A 16,837-nucleotide genomic window follows, 5' to 3' on the forward strand; every position below is an offset into this window, starting at 1 on the left:
TGTTGTGTGTTCAGTAGCAGCTGGCTGGAATAATTTGTCTTTGATTAATTGTTCTTCTTTTCTAGGGCACTCCTAGGCTTAGCAGAAGGACATCTCCTGGTCCCACCCACAGAGCCACGTTTGAGTAGTAGTGCATGAATATCTGTAAAAAATCTCTATGCCATCTGTAAGCTGCTAAATGTTACTGTTTTACTGAGACAGATACTGAATGTAATTGTCTTGTGCCTGAACTCACCAGCAAAGTGAAAGCAGAGATCTAGTGCTAAAGAGAGAAAACTGTAAACTTGAAGTAAGCCTATAGTTAAGTAGTGCTCAGCAGAGAACCTTTCTGTTCTTTTGCTCACATAGTCATCATTCTGTACACTGGCATAAATCCTGTTTTTCTTTGCTGTAGATTATCCTCTCCTGTGTTATGTGCGCCCTAAGACTTCTAAAGCTATCCATGCAGGGGTGTCCCAGTGGCTTCTTTTTAGTCATTCTAAAATATATTTACTGTGCCTAGACTTTATCACAGTAAACTTTTCATAGATTTCATTCCGACATGATTTTCATGTTTGTAATTATTTGAAATTCAGAAGTTGCAGTTGCTTATATAGTCAGCTCCATGGATCTTGAGCTGGTGGGTGAGTGGGTAGGTATTGGGGATAGAGCCTTTTGTCAGGTCTGAAGTTCACTAAATAAGTTGTTGCTAATTGGGGATAATGTATAACTTTTTATATAAAAGATACTAGTGTCTATAAAATTAATTCGCACAGTATTTTCAACATTTTATATTCCTTAATAATTAAAATCTAGATGAAGAATTACATGTCCTGTTACCATATTTTTATTAACTGTGTCAGTCTATAAGCTCCATACACATTTATTGGAGAATAAAATTAGAGGTACCAGTTGTATATTCCCCTTGAGTGGAATTGAGCGTAGTTCTCAGTGCATATTTATGGAATGCTATTACCTTGTCACATTCACTTTAGTCATGAGTATTGAAATGTTTGAAGTGCCTTAGAGTCTTGCCATATTTTCAGAATAAAATTTCATTATGCTGTTTTACTCCTCTCCTGTTTTACTTGTGATTTGTGCTGCACACTTCAACCAGAAATGCTGCACACTTCAACTTCAGCAGGAAAACAAGCTACATTGGTAAATTAAGGCAGGGAGGACAGGATAGCTCAACCCTTGGGGGCTGCTGATGTGAGCAGCATTGGTGCCCACCCGAGTTTTTTCCTGCTGACTGGAAGAAAGCTTTGCCCAAGGTGATCTGCCTTCGCTGGTATTGCACAGGTTGCGAAGGCTGGACCCTTTGCTGTTTGGGTGAGAAGTGGCCTCTCTCTCAGCCATGCAAAGCATCATGGGGAGGCACCAAAGGACCATGTTCAAGCAGTTTACTGGAACTGAAAGATAGTTACCAACTGCAATAAAAGCCTTTGAGCTTTATCTTGCAAACAATCCTGGCAGCATACTGAAAGGGATGCTTTCTAAATGGTATTGGAGCAAGTTCTAAGCTAGTGCCTTCATACCCTTGTCAGTTCAGACCTATCTGACAAGACAGAGAAACACACGTCAGTGCCTTCCTTCAGGGGATCTAAACAGTTCTGTTACTCTGCGTCCTTTCTCCTTCTCACCTTAAGTTCTTATCAACAGCTTTTCCCTTTGAAACAGGGACTCACTGAAGCCATTCTCACTTGGCCTACATTGACTTAGTGACTGGGACTGCCAAGAAGTTTCTGTGAGCTCTCTCAGATCTGGTTTGGTCCAGTGCTGCAGGTACTGTGTGATAATATAGTATCACAGTAACCTAAGGGCAGGTGAAATATCTCTGTTGAGGGGAGATATATCTTAAAACAGTGGTCCTAAACAAGCCACTCCACCCTTTGAGGTCAGTCAGTTTTTACTATTTGATATGGTTTGAAGCTGGCTCCCTGCCAAGTCTCCAAACCTTACCACAAGAAGTTCACACACCCCCCCCAAAAACCTCAGGGAGAAGAGGGAAAAAACAACCAAGAAAACCAAAACGAGAGAGAGACAGCTAAAGCAATATATATAAATATATTTACACTTATATTACAGTTATATACAATTGAAATATATACAATTTCACAAGGGAAAGGGAAGGGGGAAGGGAAAAGGAACAAAACCAAAATAAAATATATATATATCCCAATCAGCAGCCCGAGATCTAGCAACTAAAAGAAATTAGCAAAAGACTATCTTACTACTCTCCTTGGGACAACGGAGAGTCGCGCTGGAACGATCGCCGGCAACCTCCGCCTCCCAAGGTCGACAAGGCCCTACCAGGCCTCACTCCCCAACACGACAGACTCAACAGCAGGGAACCTGCACCTCCAAGCTGCCGGAAGGAAAGAGAGCGAAGGCCTTTCCTCCTTTCTTCTTATAGCCTGGCTTACGTAAAAATCGTAGGGAATACTGGGTAAATCTGGGCACTTCCTTGGTTACAAACTGGTCACCAAGGAAGGCCTAGACCAAACTACCACACTATTGCACCCCTCTGGCCAACGTTTCTTCTCACTCTTCACTTAGCATGTAATGTGTGGATGCTCTCTCACCTGCATCCTACACACTAGTCATAGAGGTATGTCACCCAACGAGCCAAATTACTGTGAAAATAAGGTCTTCCCTCTGACACCAGACTGACAGCAAACAGCAGCAGTAGCTGCAAAAAAAAAAAATTAAACAGAAAAATGTCCCTCACTTTGCCATGCATACACTCCCAGAGACAGTGGGTGCAGGCTGTCCTGTGTAGCAGGGAGCTGAGCTGTGCTGCACACATGCAACCACCCAGTGACCTGAGACTGGGTCACACGCAGTAAAGAACACCAGCGCAAGCTTCCCAATGAATTCCTCGTTCACTTAGGACCTGTGTGGATTTCTTGTTCAACAGAATTACTGCAAGTTGGATCTCCCTTTGGCATGGCAAAACTGGCTTTTGGGTCATTTTCAGATCTGTCGATCTGCCATCTCTTGCCCCAGTTCAAACAGTTGTATGGAAAACAAAGTCAAAATAACGTGTTATTGTCTTCATGATTTTAAAATACACAGTGTTAGAGATAAACAAATCAATCTGATGAAGTAGAGAAAATGGATGACTGCTTTAAACATTTTCCAGAACTTAATCTAATTTTACAGAAAATCCAGTTCACTTATTTATACATGCTTGCCTGTATCTCGTGGATTAAATTCTTGTCTAGTGGAGAGACAAGACATATTGCCAGGACAGATTTTGGAACAGGAAGAGGTTTCTAATTTCAGTTTTACCAAAAATGTAATTTTTATTTACCACTGAGTTGACCAAAATCAGTCTAATTGTGCTTTCTTCAGGGAGTTAGTGATCATACATGTAACTCTTGTTTACATCTCCTGGCAGTAGTTTTAGGTAGTCCTTTGAGGAGCACGTAGTTGAACTTGGTGCTCCCTTCCAATATGAGATATGCGAGATTCTGTGATTCTATGATAGCAGTTTTAAAGAATGTAGAGTATGTTCCAAAGTCTGACTTTCATGAAGTGTATGCTGAGCTGTCTGATAATGTCCTCTTCAGTAGTCCCACTGTATTGCTGTATAAAATAGGTTAATTAGTAACATGTCCAATAGATCTTTGCCCCAAAAATAGTTTTTTAAACTATGATCTCCGTTGCTGCACTAGTACCTTGCTAATGTGCTTCATATGCAGACACTATTTGTATGTACTGTAGCCTAACCTCCTATTCGTACATAATGGAGCTAAAAAAAATTTGAAATGCCCATGAATATAGCTTTGCAGGGTAGAGGGCCATGACTATTATTTTCCAGGTTGGAACAGAACTCTCTCCCCCGACAAATCAGTGAGAGTCCTGGGCATGATGGAAGTCCTGGATGTGCAGCTATCATACACAGGTTTAAAACAACTGGTCTGGTTGTTTAGGTGACTAATGACACAGGGAGAGTCACCAAATGTGCTCTTTTTTTTTTTTTTTAACTTGGAAAATCATAAGAAGAGGAATATGAAAATGAACATTCATTCCTTTTTGTTCCTTCCCCTCACCTCCTGCCCCTTTAGAGAACTGGTGTATCAGAAATCAACACATAGGAGTTAACATTTTCTAAGTGATTGCATTTTCTAATGTCATTGATTGACAGAAATCTGGGGAGGAATCTGACCATTCTAACACCATACAAGTGTCAGATTATGCAATTTGGGAGTGCCTAGAGTTAGCTTAGGTGCCATTTTCCTGGTAAACAAGAGAAACTGACTGCCTAGAGTTTTAGAAAATGTTAGATGAACCTGTGGACTCTGCACTTCTGTGTAGTGTTCAGTTTCATTCCAAAAACCTCGTTGTCTTGGGCTAAAATGCCTTGTAAAGCAAAGTGCTCCCAGTTTTAGCTGTATCATGAAGTAAGCCATTGTGGTATGCCATGTCAGGAAGATTGCCAAAAGGAATGAAAATTTTGATTGTGTTAGTGGATATAGGTGAAAATACAAAACTTGACTGTTTTACTCAAGTCAGGAAATGTCATTTCTGGCCTAAAATTCTATTAGGGTAGACTTAATGAAAAAAAAAAAAAAGAAAAGAAAAAATAATCCCTTAGAATTCTGTTCTCTTGAAGCACCCTCCTGTCTCCAAGACATTGGCACCTGAAGCAGTTCATACTGTGGAAGTTGGGCTCTTCCCCAGGAAATAGTTAAGAGGTTCCCAAAAGTGTTTGTATTCACTGATACCCTCTGCAAGTCAAGTTTAATTCCACCTGCTAATGATGAACAGCATTTATCACAAGTGCACGGATTAAGGGGTTTACGTGCATACCAGCTCTGAACTGAGCTCCCTCTACACATTCATCAGCATTTGTTTTTTCAGGTCAGGTCAGATAATGATTGACTCTCACTATATCCAAGCATGATGTTGTCATCACCTCTGAATTCTGTCAGTGAATATATAAAAGCTCTGGCACTTTTTCAAGACTGTAAAATATGTTGCTGTCTTTTTCCAGTTACACTGTCATACATTAAGTGAATCTGCCACTTACAATCACCCACCTCCCTAAGATCTTGCTTTATGGTGAACTTGCCACTGGCTGCCGCATGAGAGGAGCCCCGAACAAAAGATACAAGGACTCCCTGAAACAACATCTCAGCCTTGGCCATATTGATCACCATAACTGGTCTACTCTGGCCTCAAATCGGGAGGCCTGGAGACACACCATCTATAACACAGCTGTCTCCTTTGCGAACACACGCAGGATCACCCTCGAGGAAAAAAGGCAACGCAGAAAGAACCGTGTATTGCAGAATACACCATCTAAAGAGTCTTTCTGCTGTGCCTTTTGCAATCGGATATGTCTGTCACGTATTGGCCTCATAAGCCACCAGCGTTCCCAAATCTTCGTTCGCGAAGCCTAGCCATGATGAAGAGATAAAAGGTGAGAGTTACTGATATTGAGTTTTAAATTATGGAAATTAGCCAACACAATATTCATCTAAATGCAACAACTAAAAAAAGCATTTTTGCAAGATGTACTTTCAGAGGTGTTATCTTCTTGATACTGCTGGAAGAACTCAAGTTATTCTAGAAATAGCTTCTATGTCTGTTTCTCCTGATGGTTCCTACTTTTGGCTGAGAAGTCTGGCTGTTAAAACTCCAGTTCAGCCATGGGGTGAATTAATGCAAAGCCTTGGCATCAATCCCTGACACACAGGACTGGCTCTGTTTGCTGGGAAGAAAGTGGCCCAAAGGTAACAGGCATCCTCCTGCCTTTGAAAGGCAGCAGTAAAGTTGGCTGAAACAGCATTCACAGTCCCACTGCAGCTGCGAGCAGTTCTCTTCAGTGACTGTGTCTCTCCTTGTAGGTCTGTAAACTTCATCCCTTCCTGCTCTTCTGCCTGTACCCAGGTGCATCAACCAAAAGCTTAACTACAAGCATTTCCTCACTAAAAAGCAGTGCTTTCAGATGTTCAGTTCACATGGTGATGCTTGGACCTGCCTCTGAGGATCTGATGTGAGACAAGAGACAGAGGTAAGGGACCAAGGAGCTATGCTGGAAGACATACAAGGAGGATTTTGCATTAAATGCTTTTAGGAATGGCCACAGTGAGATTAGAGGAAAGGGATACCCATGTTTCCAGTTTGATTCATGTTTCGGAACTGTGAAAGTATTAGCCTTTACTATTCAGAACCTAATGCAATACTTGTGGAAGTAAATTAAAAAATTCCTGCCCATTTCAGTTGTGTTTGGCTGTTGTGTCTCTGTGCGTGTGTACACTGAAGTGCCTGGTTAGAGCTTGAGCCACCTAGTTGCTGTCTTTTTCCATCAGTTGCTGCACTTTTTATTTAGTTCATCTGACATCATCCAATGTATCAGTGCCTCCACCACTAGACAGCCAGGGAGCTGCAGAATTGCATGCTACCTGCATGAATAGTTGGGAAGCTCTGTGTAAGATACTATGCAGGAAACACTATAACAGGGGTTTTGGTTGGTTTGTTTTTGGGGTTTTTTTGAGGGGATAGGATGTGGGGTTTTTGTTTGGTTGGTTGTTTTGGGGGTTTTTTGTGTGTTTTTCTTTTTTTTTTTTTTTTTGATGTTTTGGGGTTTTTTTCCCAACGAAGACTGTAACAACTTCTTAAAGTTGTTTGTAAGATAGCACATCTGATTTTCTGCCAGGTTGTTAGGCAATGAAAACAAAGCATGAAGTAGTATTTTCTTATGCTGTATACATATGTGGTGGTTTGACCCAGGCTGGATGCTAGGTGCCCACCAAAATGACTCAGTCACTCCCCTCCTCAGATGGACAGGGATGAGAGAATATAAGGAAAGTCTTGTGGGTTGAGACAAGGACAGGGAGAGATCACTTAGCAATTACAATGGGCAAAACAGACTTGACTTGGGGAAATACTGCCAATCAAATCTGAGTAGGATAATGAGAAAATAAAAACCAAATCTTAAGACATCTTCTCCCCCAACCCCTCCCTTCTTCCCAGGCCCAACTTTACTACTGAATTCTCTGCCTGCTCCCTACCAGTGGCACAGGAAGACTGGAATGGGGGTTGTGGTTAGTCCTTTACACTTTGCTCTTGCAGTTCCTTCCTCCTCTTCCCTTGCTCTAGCACGAGGATCCCTCCCACAGGAGACAGTCCTCCACAAATTCTTGAACAGGAGTCCTTTCAATAGGCTGCAGTTTTTCACAAACTGTTCCAGCATGGCTCCCCCACAGGGTTACAAGTTCTGCCAACAAACCTGCTCCTCTCTCCATGCATGCACAGGTCCTGCCAGGAGACTGCTCCAGAGTCTTCCAACAGAGTCACAGCTTCCTTTGGGCATCCACCTGCTCTGCCATGGGGTTCTCCACAGGCTGCAGGTGGATATCTGCTTCTCCATGGACCTCCATGGGCTGCAGGGGGACAGCCTGCTTTACCATGGTCTGCACCAGGGGCTCCAGTGCCTGGAGCACCTTCTCCTCCGTCACTGACTTTGGTGCCTGCATAGCAGTTTCTCTTACATACTCTCAAACCTCTATTCCAGCTGCTGTTGCACAGCAGCTTTTCCCTCTTCTTGTAGGTATTATCCCAGAGGTGCTACCACCATTGATGATGGGCTCAGCTTTGGCCAGTGGAAGGTCTGTTTTGGAGCCGGCTGGCACAGGCTCTCTTATGTGGTGAAAGCTTTTGGCATCTTCTCACAGAAGACACCTCTGTAGTGCTCCACTACCAAAACCTGTACAACAACCCAGTACAACAAACCTTTTGCAATATATCAGATGCTTCTTTACTATAGGAGATTAATGAATTCTCAAAATCTCTGTTGTAAATGTTCTATTTCCTTAACAATTTTCAGCTTTTTCTGTTAAAAGAAAAAGCATGTTTCCACACATCAACACCCCCACCCTATGTATGAACCCTGAAGAGATCTCAGGAAAGAGAAAGTCATCAGGAAAAACAGGAGCCTTTAGGTAGCTGATACCTGCTGTGATCACTTCATCTGGGGCCTTAAAGCAAGTTAGGGCGTGGCAGACAAGCTTGATTAACCTTTTTTCTCTCTCATTTTATTCACCTTGTTCCTTTGCCCTGTGCTACTGGATGAGAGGTAGCCATTCCTCTCGAGAACCATAACTGTATATTTTCTGTTTGGTTAGCCAACACAGTCAACACCAGCAAAAATAAATTGCCTTTTTAAAATATTTCTTACAATACAAAACTGCCCTTCAAGGACCTTTATGTAGAGACCTGTAATTAAGGCATCATTATACTCTTAAGCAGAGCATGATTAAATACATTCAGCCATGAATAATAGACCTCAATGTCCATGTGCACCAAACACCACTACACTAATTTGCAGGATTATTACTTAGATAACACAAGGGGTAACATTTTTTTAAAGCAGTGCATGTGCTTTGGAATCTGTAAGTATTGATCTGAATGTAAGTAGCAAAGAGGTATTTCTAGGAGATATACTGGTAATTTTTTTTTCAGCCTTTCACTCAATGGTTTTAGCCACTCTTGCAGAAGCAGCCCATGATGTGTTCTCCTCAAGAGCTTTGGCTAGCTGAAGAGCCAAAAGGGTAGCTCATGCTCCCCCAGTAATACTGTCCTTCCTTAATGAGCCACATTAACTTAACTGAGATGAAGATATGCAGTTGCATTTGCATGCCATGGCAGAAGAGGGAGGTTTAATAAAGATCCTTCTCTACTTCCTGGCCATGGTATCATGAAAAGCCACCTGCTGTGTCTGGCAGCCATCCTGCAGTGCTCCTGCATCACTCTTGGGCATTTTCTGGGGCTGGAAGAGCAACTTTTCTCCAGTCCCAAAGGTGAGTGACACTTGGAATCAGTTACAATCCACTGGTATTGAGGAGGTGTGAGAAGGCAGGGGCTGGCCCTGGAAATGGCTTGCCCCCCACCTCCACCATGCACTTATTATTGCAAATTTATCATGAGAATTTTCCAGTCCAACCAGTTATATCTGCTCAGATGCTCTTTATTATGCTGGCTTAATCTGCATCACTAGCCTAGCAGGAGGAGCAAGAAGCGTGTTAATGCCTTCTGCAATGGCAGCTGATTTGGGAGAAGTGAGAGCAGAACAGCTGTACAAAGAGAGAGACTAGAAACATGAATGCGATTTGGTTTAGGAAAACCAGACTGAAACAACTGAGGAAAAATATCTGTGGGCATGAAAGAAAGTTAGAAATCTCTGCTGTTGAAAGATAACTTGCCAGAGAGTGAATTAAACAAGAATTGGCAGTGTGATGAGAGCAAGTGAATTAAACAAGAATTGGCAGTGTGATGAGAGCAAGAAGTGGTCTGTGCATTTTTTGTCCATTTCAAATGGAGCACACACACCTGACACTGGAAGATACAATGCAACTTGACATCTTTACAGTCACTGCTCCAAAGGCTGCCACCATCAACAGGACAAACAAGAGCTGCTAACAAGTTGGAAGCCGAAAATAAGGAAGAAGTTTAAAAGAGTAGTTTTGGTTTGGTAAGAGACAAATCCTGTAAATAAGGAATTTAGAACATCTCACATTATGTGAGTGCTGAAATCACAAGCTGAAATCATAATTTGCAAAGGGACAGTTAGGCAAAGAGATACAGAAAGTTCTACAGATTAGTTCTGCAAAAACAGGTTTTAGTTCTTGGGAAGCTTAGGTGAGGTTTTAAATGAATACGAGTTCATTGCCATCTCTGGCTGTTGTGTCACAAGGTAACATTCTGGCCTTCCCACAACAACTCATTTGGTCAGAATACAGTCAAGAATTGGAGATAAAGAAGACATGTGTAGTCATATTAAATGTGTGTGAGTTTCTGAAGACGAGCTACAGATATGACTGTAAATGCCTCCTTTAAGCTGTGTGAACAAAATCATCCAGTGCCTTCCTGCAGTGCCTGTGTATCTGATGGAGAGCCCAGCTGCACCCCAGCAGGATGCTGGCTGTTCTTCCTCTACCCTAGCCTCCCCCGTGACTTCTCTGTGGAGTGGGGAGACCTCTGCAGACAGGACAAACCCAACATTGCTGCAAGCATGTCAGAGTCAGACCCTCTGACAGAACAATTAGTTAAGGGGGTTTGTTGGGCTTTGGGTTTTTGTTTGGTTGGTTTGGGGTTTGGGTTGTTTTTTTGATTGGTTGGTTGGGGTTTTTGTTTGTTTGTTTGTTTGTTTTAGTATTCTGGTATTGTTTCATTCATTCTTCCTCTTTTAATAACCGCCTTTCAACTGCTGACATGTCAGGGCCTGCATGTATGAGTCTGCATGTATGTCACATGCAGATCTTGGTCTACACTATTTTCTTTAACTGAACATTGAACTGCTTTCCACCCAAATTTTGTGTTTAACAAGGAGACCCAGCAGTGTCCTCCCAAGATCTGGGGTCAGGAGATGGAAAAATGCTGTGCCCTGTGCCCCAGCATTGCCTTTGGAAGAAGTGACAAGCATTGTAAAACACCTGCTAACAGAAATGTAAGCTCCATAGACAGAGAAAGGAACCTTGCCATGTAACCCTGTGCTAAACCGCAAAACCTCTACAGCTCTTCTACCAAGTCAGCATGAAAGAAGCTCAGGAGCCTGAAATTACCTTCTGGGGAATCTCTAAGGGTCATATTCTTTTACTTGTAAGGAACCAGTCTACCCAAGACCAAGAGCTATTAGGATGGCTACCCAGGCTCTGAGATCTACCTCTGCTCCAGAAATTAAAATTTCTCTTCAAATAACAGGATGTTTTTCTTGAGGATGCTAACAAAATCACCTGCCATGCAATCTGATGCAGGAGGCAGGTTCTTGTAAATAAATCTCTTGGGGCAGATTAGAGTAAAACGACATTGAATGATCCGTGTTTGTAAATATATATACACATATATGTAAGTCTTATTTTGGAACAATTTGGTTGCAATGGAAAGCAGGTATGTAGCTGTTTTGGTTATTACTATCTATAATAATATAGCAACAGGAAAGCATAAAAATACCACATAAGAAAATGTATAAAAGAAAGAAAGAGGAAGAAAGAAAAAGGAAAAGAGTAAAAACATATCCCCACCCATATATCTCAGTGACAAGAGTTCTTTGTTGCAATATAGTTGTCTGTTGGTCGAAGTGATAGTCTTGATCCATTGGGGCTGGGGGAAGAAGCCTGTGAAACACAAAGTGCGATGGGTTAATATACCCTTACATTCAGGTCGGAATGGTACCTTCTGTGTGTGCAGGGGGAGCTTTCAGTCCTCTGGTGGAAGGCCTCAGAAACGAGTTTGGGGACGCTTCTCGTGTCTTTGATGGTGTATGACACCTTCTAAAGACACAGCTGCCTCTCACATCAGAGCAGTTTAGCCAGTAAATGCTCCATCAGACCTCCCTCAGGGGAATGAGGAGGGAGTTCTACAACTGAGCAAAGGGTTGTATGGCATAATGAGGTTGTTCTTCCTCTGCTTTGATTGCATCAAAACACAACTAAGTGTGTGAAAGTCACTCCTGTCCGCTCCAGGAGGAGGGTTGTATCAACATGCATTTTGAGGCCATTCCTGAATTCCAAACTACCATTGCCTCCCTATACCACCATTACTTTCATCCGTCCACTTCTAAAGTATGATTCACATGACTTGGTCTAGGGCATCAGTTATTTTGACCATCTGTTGAGTAGTTAAGTGGTGCCCCCTTAGAAATTAAAACTGATAATAACAATAATTTTAGATACTTTTTTGAATAGAAATAAAAGTGCAAGTTATTCTTTGTAGGAACATTGCCATGCTCGATAACAGCTCCTATTTTAACAAAAATACCATGGTGTAACCAGGTGAATACTCTCTTTTCTAAAAAAAAAAAAAAAAAAAAAAAAAAAAGAAAAAATGTGTATATGAGATTAGCTCAGTTGGTTAGAGCTTGGTGTTAAGGACAGCAAGGTCTTAACCTTGTATGGTTAAGGCCATGGTTCTTAACCATGAATGCCCTGTATGGGCCCTTCATGTAAGAACTGGACTTTTATGATCCTTGCAGGTCCCTTCCAACTCAGCATATTCTGTGAAACAAAATATGAGTCTATATGTGTGTGTGTAATTTTCACTTTATTCTTAAAAGTTTGTTTGGAAAAAAATGATAAGAGGGATCTCACTGAAACACATAAGAATAAATAGCTACTTGAAGTTGGTTACGGCATGTGTTCTTCACCCAGTAGACCAGAACATCACAGAATCACAGAATATGCTGAGTTGGAAGGGACCCACAAGGATCACTGAGTCCAACCCTTAGCCCTGCACAGAACCAGCCCCAAGAGTCACACATGTGCCTGAGAGTATCAGTCAAATGCCCCTTGAACTCTGTCAGGCTTGGTGCTGTGACCACTTCCCTGGGGAGCCTGTTCCAATACCCAACTACCCTTTGGGTGAAGAACCTTCTTCTCCTATCCAGCCTAAACCTCCCCTGACACAACTTCAGGCCATTCCCTTGGTTACTGTCACTGGTCACAATTGGTGCCTGTCCCTCTTCTTCCCCTCACAAGGAAGTTGTAGACTTCAACGAGGTCTCCTCTCAGTCTCCTCCCGGCTGAACACACCAAGTTACCTCAGCCACTCTTCATACGATTTCCCCTCAAGGCCCTTCACCATCTCTGTTACCTTCCTTTGGATACTTTCTAATAGCTCAATATCTTTCTTGTACAGAGGTGCCCAGAACTTCAGACAATATTCAAGGTGAGGCCACATCAGCACAGAGCAGAGCGGGACAATGAGCTACAGGGTAAAGTGAATAACCAGGCAGGTATTTAAGGTGTGTATCATTCAGATCATAGAACACAGTGTATCCTACAGAGAGGAACTATGGGCTATTGTGTTTATAGATACTCAGGCAATTTTAGAGGTGTACCCTACTTACCTTAGGTACCTAATGAACAATGTTCTTAGACATCATTATTGTGAAGTCACAGAAGCTGCCTTCCAGTGAAAAGGCAATCTCTGTGCCTTGGTTTCTTAAAAACAGGTGAGAGAAAACAATGACTTAAACGACCACGTAGAGAAGCTACTCTTTGTTCTCAACCTTATCATGTGTTATCTGTTACAATTTCAAACTCTTGAGAATATTTTAAAAATATTTTACTCAGACAAGGTGAATATTTGCATACACTTAGCTGGGATGGCTGAGCTGGGTTCAGAACACTTTTGTTCTGGCTTCTGCAAAAGGCACTATTTGCATTGGAATGACAGAAAATTATGGTGTCTGACTAATTAGTTTCCATACAATGTTCCCATCACCTCTCAAAGCATTTCAGTGTCTAGACAAAGCTAGACTAATTAAAATTAATAGCCTGACAGTTGAAATAATTCATAACAGTGTGTCATCTTCCTTAGCAGCTTCTCACCAATAGAATTAGAGGAACTTGGTTACTCCTAATTAGAAAATGTGCACATATGATGTACAGAGATCCCAACACTGCTGAACGACATGCAAGGGATAGAAGAAAACTGTTGCCTAAGAAAGCCAACTAAGTGTTCTAATTATCTGTATCTTGATAGCACTAAGCAAAGCCTTACCTGAGAGGCGTAGGTTTCCTGGGACCCAAATTTCCCAGGTCCTTTCTCTGAACTAGATTTCTGGCATGGATGTGGGATGAACCCCTGAAGATGGGAAGACCTAATACACTGTCTGTAGCGTTTGGGGACCACCTCTGAACTGTCCGATTGCTCTGGGGGCTCTGGGGCATGGAGGGCAGACAGGAGAGGCTTCAGTGGAAGAGTCAGGCTCCCAGGGAAGAAAAAAGTCTCTTTCTCAGCCTAGGAAACGTGAAAGGTCAGCAGCTCACATCAAGTCATTTCACAGCATGGTTGATTAAGTAACAATCATTTGAGTTTCATTAAAATATTTGGAAGGGCTCAGCTGTGTCTGGAGGCAATTCTGACACCCCTGCCTCACTCAGTGGATTCGAAAGACTTCTCACAGGAAGTGGGAAGAAATGGGGGAAGAGCAGCACAACACTTTGCTCTCAGACATGGGTGCTACCCTGACTGATTTTATGGGAAATGTGCACAGAATGCTCCCCTGACTGCAAAATATTACGTGAAGAATATGTTTATTTAGGCTTAAAGAAAAAAGAAGAAAATAAATTCAGGAGATATTGTAACAATACTTTTGTTTCTATTAAGCTTCTGAAATAGCAGAAACAAATAATACTGCATGAATAAATAAACTGGATGGACAACAAATTGACACAGCAAAACCTGCCCCTTCTGCTACCTCAGCTGTAACTGTCCCTCAGAATCATGGAGCTCCAGCAGTTTTAAGTTTCTGAAGATCAAGAATGCAAAATAATAAAAACTTGCATCACTTAAAGAAGGCATAGGTAATAAAGCAAGTGCTTTATAATTTGAAATGATCTATTTCTTCCTTTAAATACCAATTGGCTTGCTCAATGATGTGGAAATTTAACTGTATCCATTAAAACATTAAAGATCATAAATAAAAAAGTAGCAATTAATTGTGTTGCCTATTTTTAAGAGGTTGGAGTTTAGTTTTTCACATTCTAGCAGTCTATCAAACTCAGCTCCATTACAGATGTCTTAGAGCTGAATTGATGATGATACTCAAAACTAAGGGCATTCTCTTCAGTAGTCCTACCCTGATGAAGGAGCTCAAATGTATAGATGGCTTATCTGACTCTATCATTCTTACTGTGTAAATTACAAATGTTTGAAATGTCAGCTTAATGAGTCATGCAAGAGTCTTCAATGTTCTAAGTCACTGGATCCAATTAATTTTTAAGTGTGCCTAAAATGAACAATGAATACTGAGAAGAAGCAATTCAGTGGTTTTCTCCATGCTCACTTTTTAACTCCTGTTTTAGAAGTTGGACCTAATAATGCTTTCAAATAGCTATCCAAGTCAATTATTAACAATGACTGAAATTTTTAAGGAGCTAACAGCATGGTTTTCTCACCCTTTAAGTCTGCAATGAAATGATTCCAATTTGCATGAACAAATTAGGAAATGGAGAATGTAAGCAGTAGTGAAAAAAAGGTAATTTTTTCTCTTCTTTATGCCTCTTATTAGTAAAACTACTCAGGGTGGAAGCATGATAAACATACCCATTTTTAAAATATCTCCATTCTATTTGCTTCATTGAACTTGAAAACTGCTTTGATTTTTACTGTATTTGGCATAATCTAACAGAGTGAATTTTGTTTTCAGTGAATCCTGTTTTTACTGAGCAGTGTGGGCCAATGTAATTGGCAGGGCTCGGAGTTATGAAAGGGAAGAGCCGTTTGTTGTTACAGGCAGGCATTTCTTGAGTTTTATGTAAACAGGTTTTACCACAGCCCTGGATTTTGGACCATTAAACTCTAGATTCTGCTTAGCAGGCGTCTTGCAAACAAACATGCGTTTGCTCAGGCAACAATCTCCGGTGGCTTTCCTCAGCTGTAGGTCATCTGAAGTTACTGATGTGAACGCTCTTTTTCCACATGTTGGGAGAACACCAACAAGCAGAGTATGAGTGAACCCATCACTTAAGTGACCATTAAGGCATATCACCTGCTGTGGCAGGCCTGTTCTCCAACCTGGGATACAGATGAGGCTGTTCCCTGTCCCCTGCCAACATCCCTTCTTGTACCCTTTGAAGAAGGGTCCCCTGCAGGGGTGTCACCCAAAGGGTACGGATTTGTGCCAAGAGAAAAGAACATGAACTGAGGGTGCTGAAGAAAGTACTCATTTTGTCCCACCTTGCTAACAACCAGTAGTCTTTGTAAGTGGAGCTAAGCACAGCAGCTTTTCAGGCTGATGCAGAAAGACATCCGTGTGCTCACTGGAGAGAAGCTGTGGACCACCATCCCAAGGACTCTCCTAAATCTCACCAAGGAAAAGCAGCAAATAGCCAAGTGGTGGCAGCACTATAAACTGCTTTAGTTGTTCACTCAAGTGAGAGTGGAAGCCTGAACTTCAAATAAGAGGAAAAAAAAGGAAAAAGGAGTTTGAGGAGAAGTGAATCAAACAGTCCAGATATGCCTGTCCTAATAAGAAACCCTTACCTTTTGTTGTGGTGTAGGCAGTCCTAGCTGTATAACTTGAAAACAGAAAACTGTAAAAACATAAATGGGGGGGGGGGGGGGGGGGGAAAGCTATATGCTGCCAGAAAGTGTAAAAAAATTCCTCAATTTGGAATAAAACCTTTGGCTGTGGGATTGTGTTTTAAGAGCCAAGTGATAAAACTTCAGCTTCCCTGTAAGTTAAATGAGGTTTAAAATAAGGAATAAATGAAAGAAAAAAAATTGTATAATAGAAAGTGGAAAAAAATATACAGCTTATTTATGCCACCTACTGGATTTTTCCTGAAGTATCTTTTCAATCCATTTAGTTGTCACGATGATGTCTGTCACTCCAGCAAATACATTTGCATGGAACACTACTCGCACAAGTAGACCCACTGATATCAAGCCGATGACTCACATGAGTAAATTACATGTGTGAAATAACACAAATGGAGGAGTGCAGATGGCGGTTACACCCATTTATTCTGCTAAACTGATGGCTATAGGGCAGCCAAGAGACCCAAAGCTGCAGGGAAGCACTCTAGTCCAACATTGAGGAGTTTCCCAGCTCCTATCAGTGTCTCAGGGGAACGTGCTGGCATGGTTTCCCTCCTTCGCTTGACTCCCTCTGGCTGTCTTTGATATTTTGTTCTAAATGACCAAAGTGTTTATGAACACACCGATGTTTTCAAACAATGTGGACCGGCAGCATGCATGCTTTATCTTCTATCCTTCACCACTCCTGCAGCTGAGGCTCTGCTGGGAATTCACCAACCAGCCCTGGGGATACAGGCTGTAAAATGACCTGGGAGAGTCAAAAATATCTACTGCAAACAGACAGGGCAAAACCTCTCTGGTT

At 41.7% G+C, this 16,837-nt stretch overlaps 1 protein-coding gene and 1 long non-coding RNA gene across 11 annotated transcripts in view; both read left to right on the forward strand.

The window, feature by feature from the left end:
- KANK1 (KN motif and ankyrin repeat domains 1) overlaps positions 1 to 1,050 on the forward strand; it is a 130,939-nt gene extending 129,889 nt beyond the window's left edge. For all 9 annotated transcript variants that reach the window (XM_064642193.1, XM_064642190.1, XM_064642192.1 and 6 more), the window contains one exon: positions 66 to 1,050. In XM_064642193.1, coding sequence (XP_064498263.1) covers positions 66 to 128 — 63 coding nt within the window. In that variant the 3' untranslated portion in view covers positions 129 to 1,050. The remainder of the gene's footprint in view (positions 1 to 65) is intronic.
- A 722-nt stretch (positions 1,051 to 1,772) lies between these two features.
- On the forward strand, positions 1,773 to 10,694 carry LOC135407283 (uncharacterized). Of its 2 annotated transcripts, XR_010426792.1 has the most exons (3): positions 1,773 to 2,590; positions 5,838 to 6,004; positions 10,319 to 10,694. It is a non-coding gene; the product is annotated as an uncharacterized LOC135407283 (long non-coding RNA). The 2 variants fall into 2 exon arrangements; XR_010426791.1 differs by lacking the exon at positions 1,773 to 2,590 and having other exon boundaries at positions 5,405 to 6,004.
- The last annotated feature ends 6,143 nt before the right edge of the window (positions 10,695 to 16,837 follow it).

This window comes from Pseudopipra pipra, chromosome Z (genome assembly GCF_036250125.1).
Source record: "Pseudopipra pipra isolate bDixPip1 chromosome Z, bDixPip1.hap1, whole genome shotgun sequence".
NCBI lineage: Eukaryota > Metazoa > Chordata > Aves > Passeriformes > Pipridae > Pseudopipra > Pseudopipra pipra.